The 22,925-nt window shown below is 43.9% G+C and overlaps 1 protein-coding gene across 1 annotated transcript in view; it reads right to left on the minus strand.

Annotated features, from left to right (window-relative positions):
- The window catches only part of LOC139175780 (myosin-7), a 64,001-nt gene that overhangs the window by 36,921 nt on the left and 4,155 nt on the right, over positions 1-22,925 (minus strand). Inside the window, exons 3-15 of the mRNA XM_070767063.1 lie at positions 22,558-22,701; positions 21,340-21,496; positions 19,135-19,162; positions 17,507-17,621; positions 14,951-15,043; positions 13,757-13,820; positions 13,517-13,615; positions 12,287-12,390; positions 11,272-11,410; positions 8,411-8,529; positions 6,875-7,024; positions 5,230-5,400; positions 2,356-2,665 (exon numbers count right to left, since the gene is read on the minus strand). Coding sequence (XP_070623164.1) covers positions 2,356-2,665; positions 5,230-5,400; positions 6,875-7,024; positions 8,411-8,529; positions 11,272-11,410; positions 12,287-12,390; positions 13,517-13,615; positions 13,757-13,820; positions 14,951-15,043; positions 17,507-17,621; positions 19,135-19,162; positions 21,340-21,496; positions 22,558-22,701 — 1,693 coding nt within the window. The remainder of the gene's footprint in view (positions 1-2,355; positions 2,666-5,229; positions 5,401-6,874; positions 7,025-8,410; positions 8,530-11,271; positions 11,411-12,286; positions 12,391-13,516; positions 13,616-13,756; positions 13,821-14,950; positions 15,044-17,506; positions 17,622-19,134; positions 19,163-21,339; positions 21,497-22,557; positions 22,702-22,925) is intronic.

Below are 22,925 nucleotides of genomic sequence, written 5' to 3' on the forward strand. Positions count from 1 at the left end.
AACCTTTTTTCCCTCCAGTGCCAAAAGAGCATGCGCGAGTGCCCACACCCATAATTCAATGCCTGGGGAGGGCAAAAACAGCTCCCCCTCGCCCCCTGGAGGTCCAAAACTGCCTGTTTCCCAACTTGTGGTGGGACCAGTAGGTTTGTGTTTTGCTTTACCCAGGCTCCAAAGGCTTCCCTGGAACTGGGGGAAGGTAAAAACGCCCTCCCCCATTCCCACGGAGGCTCTTTGGTAGCCAAAAACGCCCTCTGTGTGAGCCAAAAATCAGCTGGCCGGCACACACATGCACGTTGGAGCTGAACGGGGCAGCGGCTCATGTGCCAGCAGATATGGCTCCGGGTGCCACCTGTGGCACCTGTGCCATAGGTTCGCCATCACTGGTATAGGGCCATGATGGCAAACCTATGGCACGCATGCCACAGGTGGCACGCAGATCCATGTTGTAGAGCACATGAGAGTTTGCCATGTTTCCGCTCCAGCGTGCATGCGTGCACTGGCCAGCTGATTTGCGGCCTTGAGAAAGACCATTTTCGCCCTCCCGATGCTGCAGGGAAGTTTCCATGGAGTTCTGGAGGCAAAAAATAACCATCCAACGGACAGTGTTGGTTATGACCTATAAAGCCCTTCATGGCATCAGACCAGAATATCTCCGGGACCGCCTTCTGCCGCACGAATCCCAGTGACCAATTAGGTCCCACAGAGTTGGCCTTCTCCGGGTCTCGTCGACTAAACAATGTCGTCTGGCGGGACCCAGGGGAAGAGCCTTCTCTGTGGTGGCTCTGACCCTCTGGAACCAGCTCCCCCAGAGATTAGGATTGCCCCCACCCTCCTTGCCTTTCGGAAACTCCTTAAAACCCACCTCTGCCGCCAGGCATGGGGGAATTGAAACATCTCCCCCTTGCCCATGTAGTTTCTGTGTATGATTCGATTGTGTGCTTGTTTTTTATATATTGGGGTTTCTTTTGGATTTTTTAACTTAAAACTGTAATTTAGATTGCTAAATATTAGATTTGTTACTATGTATTGTTTACCATTGTTGTGAGCCGCCCCGAGTCTGCGGAGAGGGGCGGCATATAAATCCAATAAATCTAAATCTAAATCTAAACCGTAAGAAAAATCTTACCTCCGGTTTGCCAGTGTGCTGTTTTTTGCACTCCGGAAGGTCCAGGGAAGCTTTCTGAAGCTCTGGAGTGCAAAAACAGCACAACGGGCAAACTTGAAATGCATTTTCTGAACCTGCCACTACTGGTGCACTTTGCGTGCATGGCCGAGTGAGATTTTTGCTTCTGAACATGCACAGGAAGCAAAATCTTACGAGGGGACACACGAGATTTCAGTGATTTTTGGTGCTTTTTTGCTTCTGCACATGTGTACGCGTGCCCTGATGAGATATTGTTCTCTACACATGTGCAGAAGCAAAATCTTGCTCAGGCATGTGCGCGTGCCCACTGGAGACGCAGAGCAGCGCGCAGAGTGCACCCTATATCAGTGACGGTGAACCCTTTTTTTGCTCGCATGGCAAAAGAAGGGCGCACATGTTTATTTATTTATTTGTTTATTTTATTCGGCTTTTAAGACACCCAATCTCAAAGGACTCACAACTATGTTGTGATAGCGCGTGCATGAGTGCCCACAGCGAAAATGCAATGTGTGCACAACCTCCCCTTGCAGTGCCGCAACCCACCCACACATACACAAGATCATATGCTGCAACGTCCTGCCTGTCGGTGACTACTTCAGCTTCAACCACAACAACGCAAGAGCACACAACAGATTTAAACTTAATATTAACCGCTCCGAACTTAACTGTAAAAAATATGACTTCAGTAACCGAGTTGTCGAAGCGTGGAACTCATTACCGGACTCCATAGTGTCATCCCCAAACCCCCAACACTTTACCCTTAGATTATCTACGGTTGACCTATCCCAATTCCTAAGAGGTCAGTAAGGGGCGAGTACAAGTACACTAGAGTGCCTTCCGTCCCCTGTCCTATTGCTCTCCTATATCTCCTATACCTTTCTTCTATTCCTATATCTCTTCTTCCATTCTTTCATTGATATGTTCTATTACTATATCTTCTTTTCTATTCTTTCTTAGATATATTTTACTATAAGTATCTCCTCTATAGCCTTCATCATGTATTTTATTATGTATATATAGATATATATACCCACTAAAACCCTCATTGTGTATTGGACAAAATCAATCAATAAAAATCAATCAATAAATAAGTGTGTGGAGACCTCACTGAAGTCTTTGGAGGCTTTCCTGAAGCCTGGGATGGGCAAAAAATTCCCCAATGGGCCTACTGGAAGTTTGTTCTCACTCCCTTTCCCCCTCGTTTCTCTTACGTGCGTCCGATCCTGCGTAGTTGGCAAACAGGCTGGCAAGGAGTTTCATCGCTGACTTCTGGTACAGGCCCACCACCGTTTCGTTCAGAGGGTCCTTGTTTTTCTGGAGCCACCCGATGATGTTGTAGTCCACGGTGCCGGCGTAGTGGATCAGGGCAAAGTGAGCTTCGGGTTTGCCCTTGATGACGCGCGCCTTGCCGAAATTGGCCGATTTGCCCAGGTGGTTATCGTACAGCTTGGCCTTGAAGGTCATGTCGGTGGCCTTGGGGAACATGCACTCCTCTTCCAGGATGGACATGATGCCCATGGGCTGAAGAAGAGAAGACCAGCTTCAAATCTCAACCAACAAATGCTCTGTCTTACACAATAAGCATTTGCCGATGATGTAAAGCTATTCAGTACTACTGGCAATGCTGCTACCCTTCAAAAAGACCTTGTCTATGTATCAGATTGGTCAAACAAGTGGCAACTTCAAATCTCAACCCACAAATGTTCTGTCTTACACATTACACATTTGCTTATGATGTAAAGCTATTCAGTACTACTGGCAAGGCTGCTACCCTTCAAAAAGACCTTGTCTATGTATCAGATTGGTCAAACAAGTGGCAACTTCAAATCTCAACCCACAAATGTTCTGTCTTACACATTACACATTTGCTTATGATGTAAAGCTATTCAGTACTACTGGCAAGGCTGATACCCTTCAAAAAGGCCTTGACTATGTCTCAGATTGGCCAAACAAGTGGCAACTTCAAATCTCAACCCAGAAACACATTGGCCAAAAAATTAAAAAAACACAACATAAAATACAAGCTGGATGGACATGATCTTGTAGATGGACCTCCCTCTGTCAAGAGCCTTGGAGTACACATCTCAAGTGGTCTAAGTGCCATTGTAAAAACATTGCCAAAAAAAAAAGGCATTAAGAGTTGTGTAGTTTTTCCTCTGGTAACACTGTACTACTAACCAGAGCATGCAAAACATTTGCTAAACCAATTCTCGGATACAGCCAGGTGGGGGGGGGGGGGGGGGCGGGATGACAAAGTGGGATAGTGAAAATGGAGCTCTACCCCAGAGCACTCAATTTTCACTGTTGAAAGAAAATGCAGGGTCCACCCAAGTGTAATAGTAAAAATTTTGCTAGCCCTTCACTGGATACAGCTCATCTATCTGGAACCTGCACTGCATATCGGATATTAATATAATCGAGAGAGTCCAAAAATATTTCACGAGAAGAGTCCTCCACTCCTCTACTCACAACAGAAAATCTTATTCCGCCAGACTTAAAATGTTGGGCTTAGGTGGCCTTGAACTACGCCGCCTTCGGCCTGACCTCAGCGTCAATCATAAAATTATCTGCTACAATGTCCTACCTGTCAATGAGTACTTCAGCTACAACCGCAACAATACAATAGATTTAAACTTAATGTAAATTTGACTGCAGAAAATACGACTTCAGCAACAGAGTGGTCGGTGCCTGGAATGCACTACCTGACTGTGTTATTACATCCCCAAACCCAAAAAACATAGAAACTTAGAAACATAGAAGACTGATGGCAAAAAAAGACCTCATGGTCCATCTAGTCCAGTGTTTTTCAACCAGTGTGCCGTGGCACACTAGTGTGCCGCGAGACATGGTCAGGTGTGCCGCGAAGAAGGAAGCTCAGGTTCCGGTCTCGCAACTTTTTGCTGAGAGAGAGAGAGTGTGTGAGAGAGAGAGAAAGAAAAAAAGAAAGAGAGAGAGAAAGAGAGAAAGAGAGAAAGAGAGAAAGAGAGTGAGAGAGTGACAGAGAGAAAAGGAGAGGAAGGGAGAGAGAGACAGAGAGAAATGAGCAAAAAGGGGAGGAAAAAAGAGAAATGAGAAAATGATTGAGACAGAGAATGAGAGGAAAGAGAGAGAAACAAACAAAAGAGAGAGAGAAGTGACTCTTGATTTAAAGCATATGATAAAAAGCACCCAAAGAATAAGAGAGAACCCCCCCCAGCCCTCACCTGTTTTTGGAAATGGTTCAAGAGTGCGTATACACGCACAAACACACAAGGGGGGAGGAGACAGGGATGGAAAAAGAGAGGAGAGTGTCTTAGAGTGTCATTTTGTGTCATTTTGGTTGGTGGTGTGCCCCAGGATTTTGTAAATGTAAAAAATGTGCCACGGCTCAAAAAAGGTTGAAAATCACTGATCTAGTCTGCCCTTATACTATTTCCTGTATTTTATCTTACAATGGATCTATGTTTATCCCAGGCATGTTTAAATTCAGTGACTGTGGATTTACCAACCATGTCTGCTGGAAGTTTGTTCCAAGCATCTACTACTCTTTCAGTAAAATAATATTTTCTCATGTTGCTTCCGATCCTTCCCCCAACTAACTTCAGATTGTGTCCCCTTGTTCTTGTGTCCACTTTCCTATTAAAAACACTTCCCTCCTGGACCTTATTTAACCCTTTAACATATTTAAATGTTTCGATCATGTCCCCCCTTTTCCTTCTGTCCTCCAGACTATACAGATTGAGTTCATTGAGTCTTTCCTGATACGTTTTATGCTTAAGACCTTCCACCATTCTTGTAGCCCGTCTTTGGACCTGTTCAATTTTGTCAATATCTTTTTGTAGGTGAGGTCTCCAGAACTGGACACAGTATTATTCCAAATGGGGTCTCACCAGCGCTCTATATAAGGGGATCACAATCTCCCTCTTCCTGCTTGTTATACCTCTAGCTATGCAGCCAAGCTAGACTGTCTACAGTTGACCTGCCCCCATTTCTAAGAGGTCTGTAAGGGGCGTGCATAAGCGCCCCATTGTGCCTACCGTCCCTGTCTTTCTGTCCTTTGGAGAGCCAAGGATGGAAGGTTTAACCCAATTTCCCCCAAAGCTTACCTTCTCAATCAGGTCAATGCAGGCCTGGAGGTCCATGCCAAAGTCAATGAACACCCATTCGATGCCCTCCTTCTTGTACTCCTCTTGTTCCAGCACAAACATGTGGTGGTTGAAAAACTGTTGCAGCTTCTCGTTGGTGAAGTTGATGCACAGCTGCTCAAAGCTGTTGAACTGGAAAGGGGGGAAAGAAAAAAAAAAGAAATCAGACATCTTGGAGGATGACCGGTTCTAGAAGATCAAGGCTTTTTTCCCAGGAGACACCTCTCTCCCCTCCCCCACCCACCGGTTAAGTCAAAGCTTCTGGGAATTTGCTAAGCCTTTATTGGGTTTAGTGGGAAAGTGGGTGAGTGGACGGATGGGTAAATAAGTGGGAGGGAGGGAAGGAGAGGAGGGAGGGAGGGAGAAGAGGGTGGGTGGATGGATGGATGGAAAATGAATAGGTAGGTGGAAGGAAGGAATGGTAGAAGAGAGGGAGGGAGGGAGGAAAGGATGAGTGGGTGGGTGGATGGGTGGATGCATGGAAAATGGGTGGGTGGGTGAATGGAAGGAGGGGAGGAGGGAGAGAGGGAGGGAGGGAGCGAAAGAAGGAAGGAAGAGTGGATGTGTGGATGCATGGATAGAGGGTTAGATGGATGAAAAATGGATGGGTGGCTGTATAAGTGGAAGAGAGGGAGAGGAAGGTGGGTAGATGGATGGATGGAAAAATGGATAGGTGAGTGGATAAATGGAAGGGAGGGAGGAAGAGTGGATGGATGGGTAGGTGAGTTAGAGGATGGCTGGATGGCTAGACGAGTGAATGGGTGGGTGGAAGGAATAATAGAAGGGTGGAAAGGAGGAAGAAGAGAGAAGGAAGGAAGGAAGGAAGGAAGGAAGGAAGGAAGGAAGGAAGGAAGAATGGAAAGAAGGGAGTCAGTGAATCAGGGTGGATGGATGAAAGGAAGCAGTGATGGGCTCCTATGGGTACGGTCAGGTACACAGTACCAGTAGCAAAATTTTGGTCAGGTACACAGTAGCGGTAGCAACAGTTTGATTTTTTTTTTCCCCCTTCTGGGCTCTGGGTATGTTTTTCCTATTGCAGTAAATGAGTTTGAATGTGTATAATTTTAGAAGAACTCTGTGTGTGTGTGTGTACATACACTTTATATAGTAGATAATCAGGGATGGGCTACTGCCTGGACAGGAGGGGGGCCCAGTGGGGTAGCGAAAATGGAGCTCCACCCCAGAGCACCCAATTTGCACTGAAAGATGTTGAAAGAAAATGCGTAAGCCACACCCATAGCGTGGTAGTAAAAAAAATCAGTAGCCCATCACTGGATGGAAGATAGACCAGGGGGGTGGGGGGTGGAGAGTGGGAAGGAGGGATGAATGGATAGAAGAATGGAAGCATGGGTGAATGGATGGGCCTGGTGAAAGCTGAATAAGGTGGCTTGAGGGCCAAAAAGCAATGTGACAATTTCTAACAGCAAGCAAGATGACCCCACCATCCATCCGTCCATCCATCCAGCCAGCCATCTATCCACCCACCCACCCACCCACCCACCCATCTCAACTGTACCCAGTTGTTGCCTAGTAAAAAGCAACTTGGGGGAAGGTTGATCCATCTCATAATCAAACCAAGCCCATGACAAAAGAAGAAACTACTCACATCGAAGATCTCAAAGCCAGCAATATCCAACACCCCAATGAAGTACTGTCGGGGAAGCTTGGTTTCCAGCGTGGTGTTGATTCTCATGACCATCCAGATAAACATCCTTTCATAGACAGCCTTGGCCAGAGCCCCAGTGGAGTAGCACACCTATCGAGGGGAAAGGAAGTGGTGGGGGAGATGAAGCTTGGTCCCTTCTTAAAATTCTCCGACAAAGTTCAAGAGGACTAGACTAGGCTTACGCAATAAACTAGAGTAGAGTAGACTAGACAGGACAATTTAGAATTAGAATTGGAATAGAATAGACCAGAATAGAATAGGGATTAGGATAAGAATAGATTTGTATGCCACCCCGAGTCTGCGGAGAGGGGCGGCATACAAATCTAAATAATAAATAAATAAATAAAAGAATAGAATAGAATAGAACAGAACACAACAGAATAGAAATAGAACAGAATATAGAAATAGAATAGAGGAGAATAGAATTAGAATAGAAAATATAGAATAGAATAGAATAGAATATAAATAGAAACATAGAAACATAGAAACATAGAAGACTGACGGCAGAAAAAGACCTCATGGTCCATCTAGTCTGCCCTTATACTATTTCCTGTATTTTATCTTAGGATGGATCTATGTTTATCCCAGGCATGTTTAAGTTCAGTGACTGTGGATTTATCTACCACGTCTTCTGGAAGTTTGTTCCAAGGATCTACTACTCTTTCAGTAAAATAATATTTTCTCATGTTGCTTTTGATCTTTCCCCCAACTAACTTCAGATTGTGTCCCCTGGTTCTTGTGTTCACTTTCCTATTAAAAACACTTCCCTCCTGGACCTTATTTAACCCTTTAATATATTTAAATGTTTCGATCATGTCCCCCCTTTTCCTTCTGTCCTCCAGACTATACAGATTGAGTTCATGAAGTCTTTCCTCATACGTAGATTTCTATTCACCAGAAAATAATTTGACATGCAACAAGACTGTAACTCTCCTTCTCTCAAGAGGAAATTGATGATATTTCTATGTTATTTGTAATTTTGTAATTGTCCAGGTGTTTTTTGTTGGTTTAGAAGTGTATGTATGTTTTTCTATTTTTTTTTGTGTGTATTGCAAATATTGCAAATATGTCAATGTATATATTTTCTTGATTATGCATTTTAAAAAACAAATGAATAAAAATTACTTTAAAAAAAAGAATATAAATAGAACAGAATGGAGAAATAGAATAGAGGAGAATAGAATTAGAATAGAAAATATAGAATAGCCAGAACAGAACAGAGCAGAGCAGAACAGAATATAGACTAAATTATATTATATTAGAATACTTTATTAGCTGAGTGTGATTAAACACATAAGGAGACAATCTGAGTCCGCTTGGGTATGCGTACACAAAAACATCTCACTCCATTGAAAAAGAAATCAAGATAAATTATATGTCCACCTTGACTTTGAATGTGAAAACTAGGTTCTTCTCTCCGCCCAGCCCCCTTTTGAGAGTTGGTTTTTTCTCTCTCTCGGCAGGTGGGGTTCTTACCTGTTGGACATTTTGCCCTTTGGTGACGTACTCGTTCCCCACCTTGACCCTCGGGTGGCAAAGCCCTTTGAGCAGGTCTGAGGAGTTCAGGCCCATCAGATACGCTGCCTTGTCAGCTTCTGCAAAAACCATGGAAGGGTGAGCTCCAACGCGCATGCACGCACCAGCCAGCTGATTGGGGGAGACTATTTTGCCCTCCGGAGGCTTCAGGGAAGCTGCCTGAAGCCCCCAAGAACAAAAAAGCACCCAACAGGTGTTGTGGTTAGCTCTGGCCCTGCTCCTGCCCCAGGGACTGTGGATGTGGGGGGGGACATCCACATACTGCAGGCCTGTTTTGCCCCCGGTGGAATCTGCTGATGAAGGCTCCTCTGACCAAGAAGACATGAGTGACAGGGAGGAGGAGAGGGGGGCAGACAGCTCAGAAGGAGATCAATTATCTAGCTCCTCCTTGGATTCGGAACAAGAGTTAATGATACAGCCACGCATGCGGAGAGCGATGCATAGGCAACAACAACTGAGAGATTATTATCAAAGAAAATGAGGCCACCTGTGGTTGGGTGGGGCTGTGGTAATTAGTGAGGCTGCTATAAAGAGCAGCCTGTGGGTTTGGCCATTGTGGAGGATTATCTGATCCTTGTGTTTCGTGACTGCTTTACTGACTTTGACCTTTTGTGTGCTGATTTTTCCCCGCTTTGAAACTAAACCAGAGCAAAGTGTGTTTCCCTTTGTGAAAAAAGAAGGACTGTGAATTGCAAGCTAAGTATCACAGAACTGATAAGGGACTTGTACAAATTACCAGTTTGTTTGGAGACAGTGCTCTTTGCTATACCAAAAGAGGGCTTAGTTTAAGTGAATTTTCATTATAAAGAACATTGTTTTGAATTTTAAAACGTGTGTGTGTCTGAAATTTGTACCTGTGAATTTTTGGGAGGAGTCTACCAGAGAGCCCAACAGAACAACAGGCAAACCAGAAGTTCAGAATCAACAGACTTCCGTTTTGCCCATTGTGCTGTTTTTCACACTCTGGGGCTTCACAAAGCTTTCCTGAAGGCTCTGGAGTGTGGAAAACAGCACAAGGGCCAAACCGGAAGTCTGTTGCTTCCAAACTTCTGGTTTGCCTGTTGGGTGCTTTTTCACCGTCCCTCGCTTCACTGAGGCCTGTGCGCATGTTCAGGGATGGGGTGGATTGTGCACATGTGAAGAGGCAGCACAGGGGGTTTGTGTGCATGCTAGCACATGCTCTCGCACTCTTTTGGCACCCAAACCAAAAAAGATTAGCCAGCTCTGGGTGAGGAGATAGCATGGAGTGGTTGGAAAAGAACCGACGTGGTAGACGGCCAACTTGATGTAGTCCAGGATCCAATCCAGAGGTGGGTTCCAACTGGTTCGGACTGGTTTGCCCGAACTGGTAGTGGCACACTGGTGACGTCACTATGATGTCACAGAACCTGTTTGGTTGGTGCCAGTCTGTGGGAACCACCATCTTTTTTTCTTTTTAATTATAATTTTTATTGATTATAAAGAAGAAAACAAACAAACATAACACATAAGACATAACAGAACATTAAATGAGCATTTCCAAAATGTAAACTGTAGGTGGTACACATCACAAAAGTAAAAACTTAATGCTGTGACTATAAAAAGTGAATTTTCACGAATATATTGAGTTGATATATATTAATTTATCACTAAGTAGGGATACCATATATAAGTTGAGATTAACATAATTTACATTTTCATTCTTATTTTGCGTATATTTGGAACCACCATCTATTTTAATGAAAATTTTCAGATTTTTTTAATAGAATTTTTTTTGGGGGGGGGGATCGTTTTCTGGAGGTTTTTTTTCTCTTGCATACGCGCAAAAGCTGAGTTTCTGAACTGTGCATGCGATCGCCACCTTGATTTCAGCTTTTTGGGGGAAGGGACATTTTTTGCCACTTGAGAACTGGTTCAGGGGCATGGAACCAGCTCCCCCCGGGAGATTAGAATTGCCCCCACCCTCCTTGTCTTTCGCAAACTCCTTAAAGCCTGCCTCTGCCGTCAGGCATGGGGTAATTGATTCCCTCAGGCCGCTCTGTTTTATGCATGGTTTGTTTGGGATGTATGACTTTTTTATATTAAGGGTTTTAAATTGTTTTTAACTATTGGATTTGTACTGTGTTCTGCTTTTGTGAGCTACTCCGAGTCTCCGTAGAGGGACGGCATACAAATATAGAGCCGGGGTGGCGCAGCAGGTAGAGTGCAGTACTGCAGGCCATTGAAGCTGACTGCTAGATCTGAAGGCCAGCGGTTCAAATCTCATCATCGGCTCAAGGTTGATTCAGCCTTCCATCCTTCCGAGGTGGGTAAAATGAGGACCCGGATTGTGGGGGCAATAGGCTGGCTCTGTTAAAAAGTGCTACTGCTAACATATTGTAAGCCGCCCTGAGTCTAAGGAGGAGGGTGGCATAAAAATCGAATGAATGAATGAATGAATGAATAAATTAATAAATTAAAATAAATTAAAATAAATTAAAATAAATTAAAATAAATTAAAATAAATTAAATTAAAATAAAATAAAATAAAATAAAATAAAATAAAATAAAATAAAATAAAATAAAATAAAATAAAATAAAATAAAATAAAATAAAATAAAATAAAATAAAATAAATAAATAAATATAATAATAATAATAATAATAATAATAATAATAATAATAATAGCCAGCCAGCCTTCGCTCCCGGTTTGGCAGGCGGGTAGGAAATTCCTGCTACTAGTTATATAAAGCCGGTCCGAACTTCTGTGCAGTATTAATAAACCTTGGTAAATTATTTCTCATAATCACAATTTCAGAGCCGTGATCATTTCTTCTGCTCACCTTCGGATCCATCTGGCTCAGCCTGTTCCTCTCGCTGTTTCTGCTTGAATTTCATGTTCCCGTAGTGCATGATCGCTCCGGTCAATTTATAGATGGAGTTTTTCTCCTCTTGTGTGAACCCTAAGACGTCGAAGGCACTCTGCGTTTGGGAGGGGGGTAAAAACAAGGGATGAGTATTTTCCCCCCAAGCTCAACCCAAATTTACTTACTTACTTACTTATTCATTAATTCATTAATTCATTTATTATTATTATTATTATTATTATTATTATTATTATTATTATTATTATTATTATTTGGACTTATATGCTTCCTACCTCCCAAAGGACTCTGGGTGGCTCACAGCCAAATACGAATAAAAGATAATAAAAGGCTCCTAAAGCAATTCAAAACTATCTAAAATCAACAGTCACACAATTAAAGCAATTAAGAAAAACCATGCATACCCCAGGCCTGCTGGAAAAGCCAGGCCTTTACAGCTTTTTGGAAGGCCAGTAAGATGGGCAAAATATATAAATATTTAATTAGATATTAAACAGAGGTGGAAATTGTAAAGGATAATATGATAAGCTGGGGAAGAAATTTTGGATATCCAATTGAATTAGAAAAATGGGAAAGACTTTGGACTTTCAATTGTCAGATAACTAGATCTAATACGTTCAAGGAAAATCAGTGCAAGATATTCTATCGCTGGCACTTGCTACCAGAAAGATTATCTAAAATGTTCCCAAATGTTTCTCTGATATGCTGGAAATGCAAAAAAGAAAAAGGTACATTTTACCATTAATGATAGACCTGTTCAGAGGTCAAAAATTATTGGAACAAGGTGGTGGAATGGTTTAAAGAAATAACAAAGGAAGAACTGGGGGGAAAAAACCCAGAATTATATTTACTGGGTTCAAAGCCATGCTCTCTGGGGAATCCTGGAAGTCCACAAGGTCTTCAATTTGCCAGGGTTGGATACCTGTGATCGAGAAGCCCAAAGTTGGAGAAACCCTTGGAGAACAATACTCACGTCCGTTGCTAACAGTTCCTCGGCATCATCGATGGACGGTACCGTAGTTTCTCCTTGGGAGATGAAGGCGTAGTCGTAAGGATTGTTGGTGACCAACATCATGTCTGGAAAGAGAAACAGATGGAAGAAGATTTGTACATTGTTTCTTACTGTTGTGAGCCGTTCCGAGTCTTCAGAGAGGGGCGGCATACAAATCTAAGAAATTATTTATTATTATTATTATTATTATTATTATTATTATTAAAGTCAGGCATTTACGCAACGTGGCCACGGTGAGATTTGGCTCTTGTGCTTGTGCAGCAGCTGAAATCTCGTGCCGGCGTCCTTCCATCAGCGAGATTTGGGCAAAACATTTTTTTGCTTCCCGCTGTTCCAGGACTCGGCCCATCCCTGGCCCCAGACCAAAAATCACAGGCTAATTGCATTATGTACAGCCGGGGGTTGCAACTTATCTCCACTACCAGTGCTGATGTGCATGCAGCTGCAGGTGATCGGCAGATGTACGCATGTCCAACGGATGAACATGGACATTGGAGTGAGAGTTGGGTTTTGCACATACGCCCCGGTAGCGGCAGTGTAAAAGAGCCCCACACCTGAATACATACATTATCATTATCATCATCATCATCATCATCATCATCATCATCATTATTATGTCAATACAACACAGCAAACGAGATCACTATGCTGGATTTCGTATTTCATCACCAGTCGGGCGCTTCCCAAGCACCTAGGACTGCATGATGTAGCGGCGAATTATGTTTGCCGATCCAAGTAAAGCGGCTTTTTGCAATTGACAGATGGAGATTTTGTCAATTCCGATGGTTTTCAAATGTCCGCTGAGATCCCTTGGCACTGCGCCCAGCGTGCCTAGTACCACTGGGACCACTTTCACGGGCTTATGCCAGAGTCGTTGCAGCTCGATTTTTAGATCTTCGTATTTCACTAATTTTTCTAGCTGCTTCTCCTCAATTCTGCTGGGATTGCGATGTCGATGATCCATACTTTATTTTTCTGCACAATTATTATTATCATTATTAATTCGGCTTGTATGCTGCCTCTCTCCGTAGAATCGGGGTGGCTCACAGCAATAATAAAAACAGTGTACAGTAACAAATCTAATATTTTAAAATATCTAAAAAGCCATTTAAAAAAAAAAACATACATACATACATACACACACACACACACATGCAGTAGGGTTTTATAAATTCATGGCAAATGACTCACCCAACAGCTCCGGCTTCTTGTTGGACAAGATCTGGTAATAGATGTGATAATTCCTCTCAGCCTTCAGCTGAAAGATTACTCTGGATTTTTCCAGGAGATCTAAGGAGAAGACAGCAACGTGGAGGACGACAAAAGATACCGAGATGGTGAACAAGTGGGCGGCAAAAACAATCCAGAAAAACTTTCAAAGAACCCCTCAAAGATTTTGGAAAGAATTTTGTGGAAACCCAACACACTCACAGGTTTCTATGTCGGCCGATGCCAGCTTTCCTGTTGCCCCAAAGTGAATTCGGATGAATTTACCCTGAAAAAAAGAGGAAAACAAACGTGGATTGAGAGCAAGTAGAAGTTTGCAAAGATGAAGAAATTCTATATACAATATCATCATGTGCCGAGATGGATAGGCTAACGTTAGAGACGAAAGATAAAAACTGAAACAGAGGATTTCAAAACCTGGGACAAATTATACTACCGGTGCAGGGAAGGCCTGCTGTCTTCGGAGCTACCGCTGCGCCCTCCAATGCCATTGTAGGCGCGCACGCCCCTGGCAAGCGCGTGAGATTTTGCGTCTGCGCATGTGCAGCAGGCATAATCCTCTGTGAAGATGCGAGCGCAATTTTGGTGATTTGGGCTGATATTTTTGCTTCCACGCATGCGCAGGAGCAAAAAACGCTGAAAACTCACTTGCATGATTGTCTCCACGCAAGACCCGCGAGCATCTGCACATGCGCAGAAACAAAATCCGATTTGAAGGCACACATGCGCGCACTGGGAGTGTGCAGCTACACACATCCTCGAAATAGCTAACAGAACGGAGCACCTTACTGTTCCAGTAGAGGAAAGCCAGGATTACGAGTTAGTGAAAATGTCGGACACGTTTAAAAATGTAGTTATTATCTCGTTTTATATTCCAAGAAAGATAATGGAAAAAGAAGTAATCAAACTTAAATCTGTAAACTGGATAATCCATCATGTATTTGCCTTTCTGTTTCACGTTTTATATTTTTTTATTTGTATGTTTTGTTGTTCACAGCATTATAAATAAAAATCCCCTTTATTTAAAAAAACATTGTCAGCCTTGATAGTTTCAAGGCAGGGTTAGACAGATTCATGGATGCCAAGTGTATCCTAGGTGGTTATTGAAACGGATGTCCATGTGCCGCCTCTATGTTGATTGAGGCAGGCAGGGTTCCCTTGGGTACCATTTGTTGGGGGTCAAGGGAAAGGGAGGGTTTTGCCTTCTCTTTCTACTCAAGATCCCCATGGATAATTGGTGGGCCACTGTGTGACACAGAAGGCTGGACTCGATGGGCTTTGGCCTGATTCAGCATAGCTCTTCTTAGGTTCTTATGAAAAAATAAGTTTGCAAAGATTAAGCACAATGGTCTTGGTACCCCCACGAAAGCCAAAAACCTTCTCATAAGCCCGACTTACAAATCTAGAGGAGTTGTCATTCCTTAAAGTCTTGGCGTTTCCGAAGGCCTCCAGGGCTGGATTGGCTTGGATGATTTGATCTTCCAAAGTGCCCTGTAGATTGGGGAGAGGGGGGTGGACGTATTGGAACAGGACAAATCAAAAGGTTAAATCGTGGAAACTGAACCCAGGTTTCTTAAATAGAGATATTTTGTTTTGCAGAGAAAGTTAATGCATCCCAACCAGGGATGCGTTCCTTCCCTTTTCCTACCGGTGCGCATTGCAAAGTAACCAGGCGGGGGTCCCAACTTACTGCTGTTACTGGTGCTGATGAGCGCATAGCTCTGGGTGACCGGCGAGTCGGAGCGAGATTTGCTTCTGCGCATGTGCAGAAAGCAAATCTTGCGAGAAGATGCACAGGTGCATGAGATTTCGGTGAGCCTTTTGCTCTCGCGCATGCGCGGAAGCAAAAAACAGCAAGAAATTGCCAAAATCTCATGCACTCATCCTCTTGTGAGATTTTTCTCCCTGTGCTTGCGCAGAAACTAATTCTTGCTCTGGCGCACGCTCATGCTCCCCAGTCACCTGAAGCTGTGCATGCAGCCCCATTTCCGCTACCGGTGTGCCGTCCCCCCATCCAGGCAGGAACCAAATACAGTGATACCTCGTCTTACGAACCCCTCGTCATACAAACTTTTCGAGATACAAACCCGGGGTTTAAGATTTTTTTGCCTCTTCTTCCAAACTAATTTCACCTTACAAACCCAAGCTACCGCCATTGGGATGCCCCGCCTCCAGACTTCTGTTGCCAGCGAAGCACCCATTTTTGCGCTGCTGGGATTCCCCTGAGGATCCCCTCCATGGGAAACACCACCTCCAGACCTCCGTGTTTTTGCAATGCTGCAATTTCACTGAGGCTCCCCTCACTGGGAATCCCCACTTCCGGACTTCCGTTGCCAGCGAAGCACCCATTTTTGCGCTGCTGGGATTCCCCTGCAGTATCACGAAAACACGGAAGTCCGGAGGTGGGGTTTCCCATGGAGGGGAGCCTCAGGGGAATTCCAGCAGTGCAAAAACGGGCGCTTCGGCTGGCAAAAGGGGTGAGTTTTGGGCTTGCACGCATTAATCGCTTTTCCATTGATTCCCATGGGGAACATTGTTTCGTCTTACAAACTTTTCACCTTACAAACCTCATCCCCCAACCAATTAAGTTCGTAAGACGAGGTATCACTGTACTGGATATATCGCAAGCATAGTGCATGCACATCCCCTCTTTGCGATTTGACTTCCACACATGCTCAGAAGGGCGATTTGACTTCTGCAAATGCTCAGAGAGCCAAAAAATAATGGAAAATTACAAAAAAAAAAGCAGAGACAGCCCCGGACCCGTCACGCCAAAATTGCATCATTGGCGGGCCACTACCAGAGTGCCCGCGTCATACCGTATCGGTAGGAACCCACCCCTGATCCCAACGACTCACTGACTCTGTACTGTATATGTGGTACCCTGGTCAACAGTAGTAACTGCGAGAGGGACCTTGCAAATCCCGGCGGACAACCATTTAAAAACAGGTGCTAATGATCTTCCTAGTTTGCAGGATTTTTTCGTTCCTCCTCCCTCGAATAAGGTTTTTTCCCAGCCCTATGCCTTTGCAGGCTTGTTTTTATTCCTACTCCCTCTGAAAAGGGTTTTTTTTAGCCCTAAAGAGGTGCTAATGATATTTCCAGCTTGGAGGATGTTTTTCATTGCTACTCCCTCTGAGGAAATTTTTTTCCAGCCCTAAATCTTTGCGGGCTTGTTTTCATTGCTACTCGCTCCAAATAAGGTTTTTTTTTAAAGCCCTAACCAAGAGATAAAATAGTGCACTGAAGTTGACCAGACTAAGGACGCTAGTAAGATGAATACCTAGTAGGCAGATTTTTGCCCCCTAATTTCCTCCCCCAAAACTAAGGTGCGTCTTATACTCCGAAAAATACAGTACAGAAACATAGGAACGGAAGATTGACGGCAGAAAAAGACCTCATGTTCCATCTATACTATTCCCTGTATTTTATCTTAGGATGGATATATGTTTACCCCAGGCATGTTTAAATTCAGTTCCTGTGGATTTACCAACCACGTCTGCTGGAGGTTTGTTCCAAGCATCTACTACTCTTTCAGTAAAATAATATTTTCTCACGTTGCTTTTGATCTTTCCCCCAACTAACTTCAGATTGTGTCCCCTTGTTCTTGTGTTCACTTTCCTATTAAAAACACTTCCCTCCTGGACCTTATTTAACCCTTTGACATATTTAAATGTTTTGATCATGTCCCCCCTTTTCCTTCTGTCCTCCAGACTATACAGATTGAGTCCATGAAGTCTTTCCTGATAAATTTTATGCTTAAGACCTTCCACCATTTTTGTAGCCCGTCTTTGGACCCGTTCAATTTTGTCAATATCTTTTTGTAGGTGAGGTCTCCAGAACTGAGCACAGTGTTGCAATTCCAGCGCTCTATACAGCGGGAATCACAACCTCCCTCGGTAGATTTCAACGCTGTTCCCAAGGTTGAGAAACAGCGCCTAATTGGATGCTCACCTTCCCCGTTGCAGCGGCTTGATCTTTCTTGCTACGGTCTCCAATGGCAGCGATAACCGCAAAATACTGGATGACCCGCTTGGTGTTCACAGTCTTCCCGGCACCGGATTCTCCGCTACGGGTCGGAAAAAACAACACTTGTTTCATCACAGCCTGATTTATGGGATAGTTTTTACGCAGGCAGTAACGAAAAATCACCCTTTTAGGACCTCCCCACAGAAAGAATAATAAAAGAAATAATAAAGCAAGAGATAGAAAAAACTCTGGAATTTTACTTATTAGGTATAACCAAACAGAAATATAAGAAAGATATTTTACATCTAGTTATTCACATAACGACAGCGGCCAGGATAGTATATGCGCAAAATTGGAAGGGGGAAGATATTCCCAAAGAGGAGGAGGTTATTAAGAAAATATTAGATTGCGCTGAAATGGATATGATGACAAGACGGTTAAATAACCAAGACGAATCTGAATTTTATGTAATTTGGAATAGTATACAGTGTTCCCTCGATTTCCGCGGGGGATGCGTTCCGAGACTGCCCGCGAAAGTCGAATTTCCGCAAAGTAGAGATGCGGAAGTAAATACACCATTTTTGGCTGTGGACAGTATCACAAGCCTTCCCTTAACACTTTAAACCCCTAAATTACCATTTCCCATTCCCTTAACAACCATTTACTCACCATTATTACTGGTACTCACCATTGAATAGTGATCCTGATATTTATAAACATAATTATTTATTAACAATAATTTTTTTTTTGTTATTTATTTGCAAAAATTATTAATTTGGTGATGACGTATGATGTCATCGGATGGAAAAAAACGTGGTACGTATAGGAAAAAAACTGCGAAGTATTTTTTCATTGATATTTTTTGAAAAACCGTGGTATAGGCTATTCGCGAAATTTGAACCCGCGAAAATTGGGGGAACACTGTACATGGATAGACAAAAAGAAGATTTAAAAATGCACAATAGTAGTATGGTTAGGATTTAATTATTGTGTTTGTACTTTGCTTAGATATGAAGTTTGTTTGGGTTTTTATAATAAGGTAACAAAATTTCTTCTTTTCACTTAAAGTAATAGGTTGACTTAACATATTAATAATGTATTCTCTTTTCTGTATTGCAATTTGACTTCTTGAACAAGCGGGGTATTTGCAACCCCAATTTTATGTTAAATGTGTGTTTGTATGTTTGTCAATTTTAAGAAAATCAATAGTTTATTAAAAAAAAAAGGGACCTCCCCAGGCGGCTTCTGACAAGCGGAGGAAGCCAGGATTCGCTTAGCGACCGCATGATCCACTGAACGAATAGAATAGAATAGAACAGAATATATAAATAGAATAGAATAAAATTAGAATTAGAATAGAATAGAAAATATAGAAGAGACAGAATAGAACAGAACAGAATAATAGAGCAGAGCGATCAATCAATAGAACAATCAATATTAATATAAATCATAAGGATACAAGCTACAAGTTACAGTCATACAGTCACTAGTGGGAGAAGATGAGTGATAGGAACGATGAGAACAGCCATAGCAATGCAGCCTTAGTGAATAGTTTGACAGGGGTGAAGGGATTACTGCATTTGTTTAACAGAGTGATGGGAGATGGGACTTACGTGATAAGAATGGACTGGTTCTCCCGATCTAAGGAAGAGAAAGAAAAAAGGTTAGAAAAGAAAGGGAGAAACGTGAAAGCAAGGGAGGAAGGGCAGATGGAGAAGAGAGATGAAGAGGAAGGGAAGGAGACAGACAAGGAAGGGAAGAAGAAGATAGACAAGAAGGAAGAAGAGGAAGGGAAGGAGGAAGGAGGAAAGGAGGAGGAAAGGGAGTTAGACAAGGAAGAAGAGAAAGAGAAAGAGAAAACAGATGAGAAAGGGAAGAAGAAGAAGATAGCCAAAGAGGAAGAGGAAAGGTAGGGAAGAAGACAGGGAGGAAGAAAAAGAGGAGAAAATAGACGAGGAAGGGAAGAAGGAGAAGATGGATAAGGAAGAAAGGGAGGGAGAGAAGAAAAGACAGGGGGGAAGAGAAGGAGAAAATAGACAAGGGGAAGGGAAGAAGAAGGAGAGCATAGACAAGGAAGAAGGGGGGAAAGAAGGAAAAGGTAGAAAAAGAAGAAAAAGAGGAAGAAAATAAGATAAGGAGGAAGAGGAGAAAGATAAGGTAGACAAGGAGAAAGAACAAGAAGAGAAGGAAAAGATAGAGAGGAAGAAGAGAAGGAAAAGAAATAAGTAGAGGGAGGAGAAGATAGACAAGAAGGAAGAGGAGGAAGAGAAGGAAAAAAGGAGAAGATAGACAAGGGGGAAGAAGAGAAGAAGAAGACAGATGAGGAAGAGGAAGAAAAAAGGAGAAGAGATAGAGGAGAAGATAGACAAGGGGAAAAAGAAGAAGAAACTAGAGGAGGAGGAAGAAGAGGAGGAAAGGAGGAAGACAAGAAGAAGACAGATGAGGAAGAAGAGGAAAAAGGGAGAAGGTAAACAAGGAGGAAGAGAGACATAGAAGAAGGGGGGAAGATAGACAAGGAAAGAAAGGAGAAGGTAGAGGTAGAAGAGGAAGAGGAGGAAGAGGAGGAGGAGAAGATAGACAAGGGAAAAAAGAAGAAGAAACTAGAGGATGAGGAATAAGAGGAGGAAGACAAGAAGAAGAAGACAGATGAGGAAGAGGAGGAAAAAAAGAGAAGGTAAACAAGGAAGAGAGATAAAGAAGAAGGAGGAGAAGCGAGATAAGGAAAAGAGCAGAAGATAGAGGAAGAGGAGGAAGAGGAGGAGGTGGAGATAGACAAGGAGGAAGAGGAGAAGAAGAAGACAGATAAAAAAGGGAAAAAAGAAGAAGATAGAGGAAGAGGAGGAAGAGGAGATACACAATGAGGAATACAACAATAAGACTGACGAGGAAGAAGAGGAAAAAGGGAGAATGTAAACAAGGAGGAAGAGAGACATAGAAGAAGGGGGGAAGATAGACAAGGAAAGAAAGAAGGAGAAGATAGAGGTAGAGGAGGAAGAGAAGGAGGCAGAGCTAGACAAGGAGGAAGAAGAAGACAGATGAGGAAGAAGAGGAAAAAAGGAGAAGTGAACAAGAGATATAGAAAACGAGAAGACAGACAAGGGAAAAAGAAGGAGAAGGTAGAGGTAGAAGAGGAAGAGGAGGAAGAGGAGGAGGCGGAGATAGACAAGGAGGAAGACAACAAGAAGACAAAGAAGGAAGAAGAGGGGGAAAAGGTAAATAAGGAGGAAGAAAGACAGAGAAGAAGGAGGAGAAGAGAGACAAGGAAAAGAGGAGAAGATAGAGGAAGAGGAGGAAAAGGAGGAGGTGGAGATAGACAAGGAGGAAGAGGAGAAGAAGAACACAGATAAAAAAGGGAAAAAAGAAGGAGAAGATAGAGGTAGAGGAGGAAGAGAAGCAGGCAGAGATAGACAAGGAGGAAGAAGAGAAGACAGATGAGAAAAAAGAGGAAAAAAGGAGAAGTGAACAAGAGATATAGAAAGCGAGAAGACAGACAAGGGGAAAAGAAGGAGAAGGTAGAGGTAGAAGAGGAAGAGGAGGAAGAGGAGGAGGCGGAGATAGACAAGGAGGAAGACAACAAGAAGAAGACAAAGAAGGAAGAAGAGGGGGAAAAGGTAAACAAGGAGGAAGAGAGACAGAGAAGGAGGGGGAGATAGACAAGGAAATAAAAGAAGAAGGTAGAAGAAGAAGAAGAGGAAGAGGAGGAGATAAACAAGGAGGAAGAGGACCGCTTGGCTTCTTGAAACCTTCGTTCTTCTCCGATGACAACCAGGCCCCTCCTTCTGGCTCCCTGGTCCTCCTTTACCTGCCAGGTCCTTTACCTGTCAACATGTACTGATAGGCATTGTCGGAGATGGAGAAGATGTGAGGGGGAGCTTCACTCCGCTTCTTCCCTCGATAAGCGGCCACCACTTCCGCGTTGTAGACGGGCAACCACTTGTAGGGGTTGACGGTCACACAGAAGAGCCCCGAGTAAGTCTGGAGAAGAAGAGAAGGACGTGAAGTGAACCCTGGAAGTTTCCTCCTGGGCTATGGAAGAACCTCCAGATCAAACATCTCCAAGTGTGGGGAGAGGACAATTGATTTCTTAGATGAGTGCCCATTTTCTCTCTGGAGAGATCCTTCTCAATCTTGGGAAATGTTAAGACTGTGGACTTCAACTCCCAGAATTCCCTGACCAACCACAGTTGGAAGTTAAGGACTATCGGCAGTATTGTTGTAACTGGGGAGGGCTTCCGAACACACAACCCCACCTAGGTTTTGCTCATCGCCCCCCCCCCCCCAGATCTCTGCAGGATAAGAAGAAGGACTATCTCGCCAAGGGTTGTGGTCTGTTGGCCGCCAGCCCCTCCGAATTAGAGGGGGTGGCATGGAAGTTAAGGTTAACATCAAGGCAACCTAGAAGCTCCAAGGGGGAATAGGGCATGGAGTTGGCAGAGAGAGGGAGGGAGGGAGGGAAGAAAGGTGGGAGAGAGGGGGAGAGAGAGGGAGGGAGGGAGGAAGAGGGAGAGAGAGAGGGAGGGAGAGGGAGAGGGGGGAGGGAGGGGGAGAGGGACGGAGAGGGAAGGAGGGAAGGAGGGAGAGAGAGGGAGGGAAGGAGGGAAGGAGGGAGGGAGAGAGAGGAAGAGAGAGGGAGGATGGGAGGTGGAGAGGGAGGGAGGGACAGAGAGGGAGGGAAGCAGGGAGAGAGAGAGGGAGAAGGAGGGGGGAGAGAGAGGAGAGGGAGGGAGAGAGGTGGAGCCTGGGCCATCTGTCAGCCCTCAGGTCTGATGAGGAAGAGGAGGAACAGCTGAGTCTTGTGCCTGATATGTGGATGTTCAGAAGGCAGAGGAGAGGAGAGCAGTGGAAATCTACGGGCTGGTCCTTGGGATGGAAGAGACACTGCTACTAGCAAAGCCCCGCCCTAGCTCTGGGGACAAAAGGCAGGGGGCAGAGATGAATAGGTGAGGCAGACAACTATTCATCTGACTTGTTAGGCTGTGGCGAGAGAGAGACTTTTTGCCGGGGCTGCCGGCGTTCCTAATTAAAGGATCTCTTACGTAGATCATCCAGGCAGCGTAGCGCTCCTTCAGGTTGTAGAGCACGGCTGGTTCGTGCAGAAAGGTCAGCATGGCCATGTCCTCGATCTTGTCGAATTTGGGCGGGTTCTGCTGCATGATTTGGTCTTCTTTGACCGTCACCGTCTGCCAAAGAGAAGGAATTGAATCTTGAGGTCGGACAGGCCTCACCCTGAAAACGGGGCTCCCTTTCCTCGGCCTTGACTCATGAAGCTACTCTTTGGGTCCTGCCATCAAGCATGAAAGTTGGCTGGGTGACTTTGGGCCAATCAGATGGAGGCGGGGAGTTCTACTCCCGACTCAGGCATCAAAGGTGACTGGGTAATTTTAGGCCAATCACCAGGAGATTT

The sequence above is a fragment of the Erythrolamprus reginae genome, chromosome Z, assembly GCF_031021105.1.
Source record: "Erythrolamprus reginae isolate rEryReg1 chromosome Z, rEryReg1.hap1, whole genome shotgun sequence".
Lineage (NCBI taxonomy): Eukaryota > Metazoa > Chordata > Lepidosauria > Squamata > Dipsadidae > Erythrolamprus > Erythrolamprus reginae.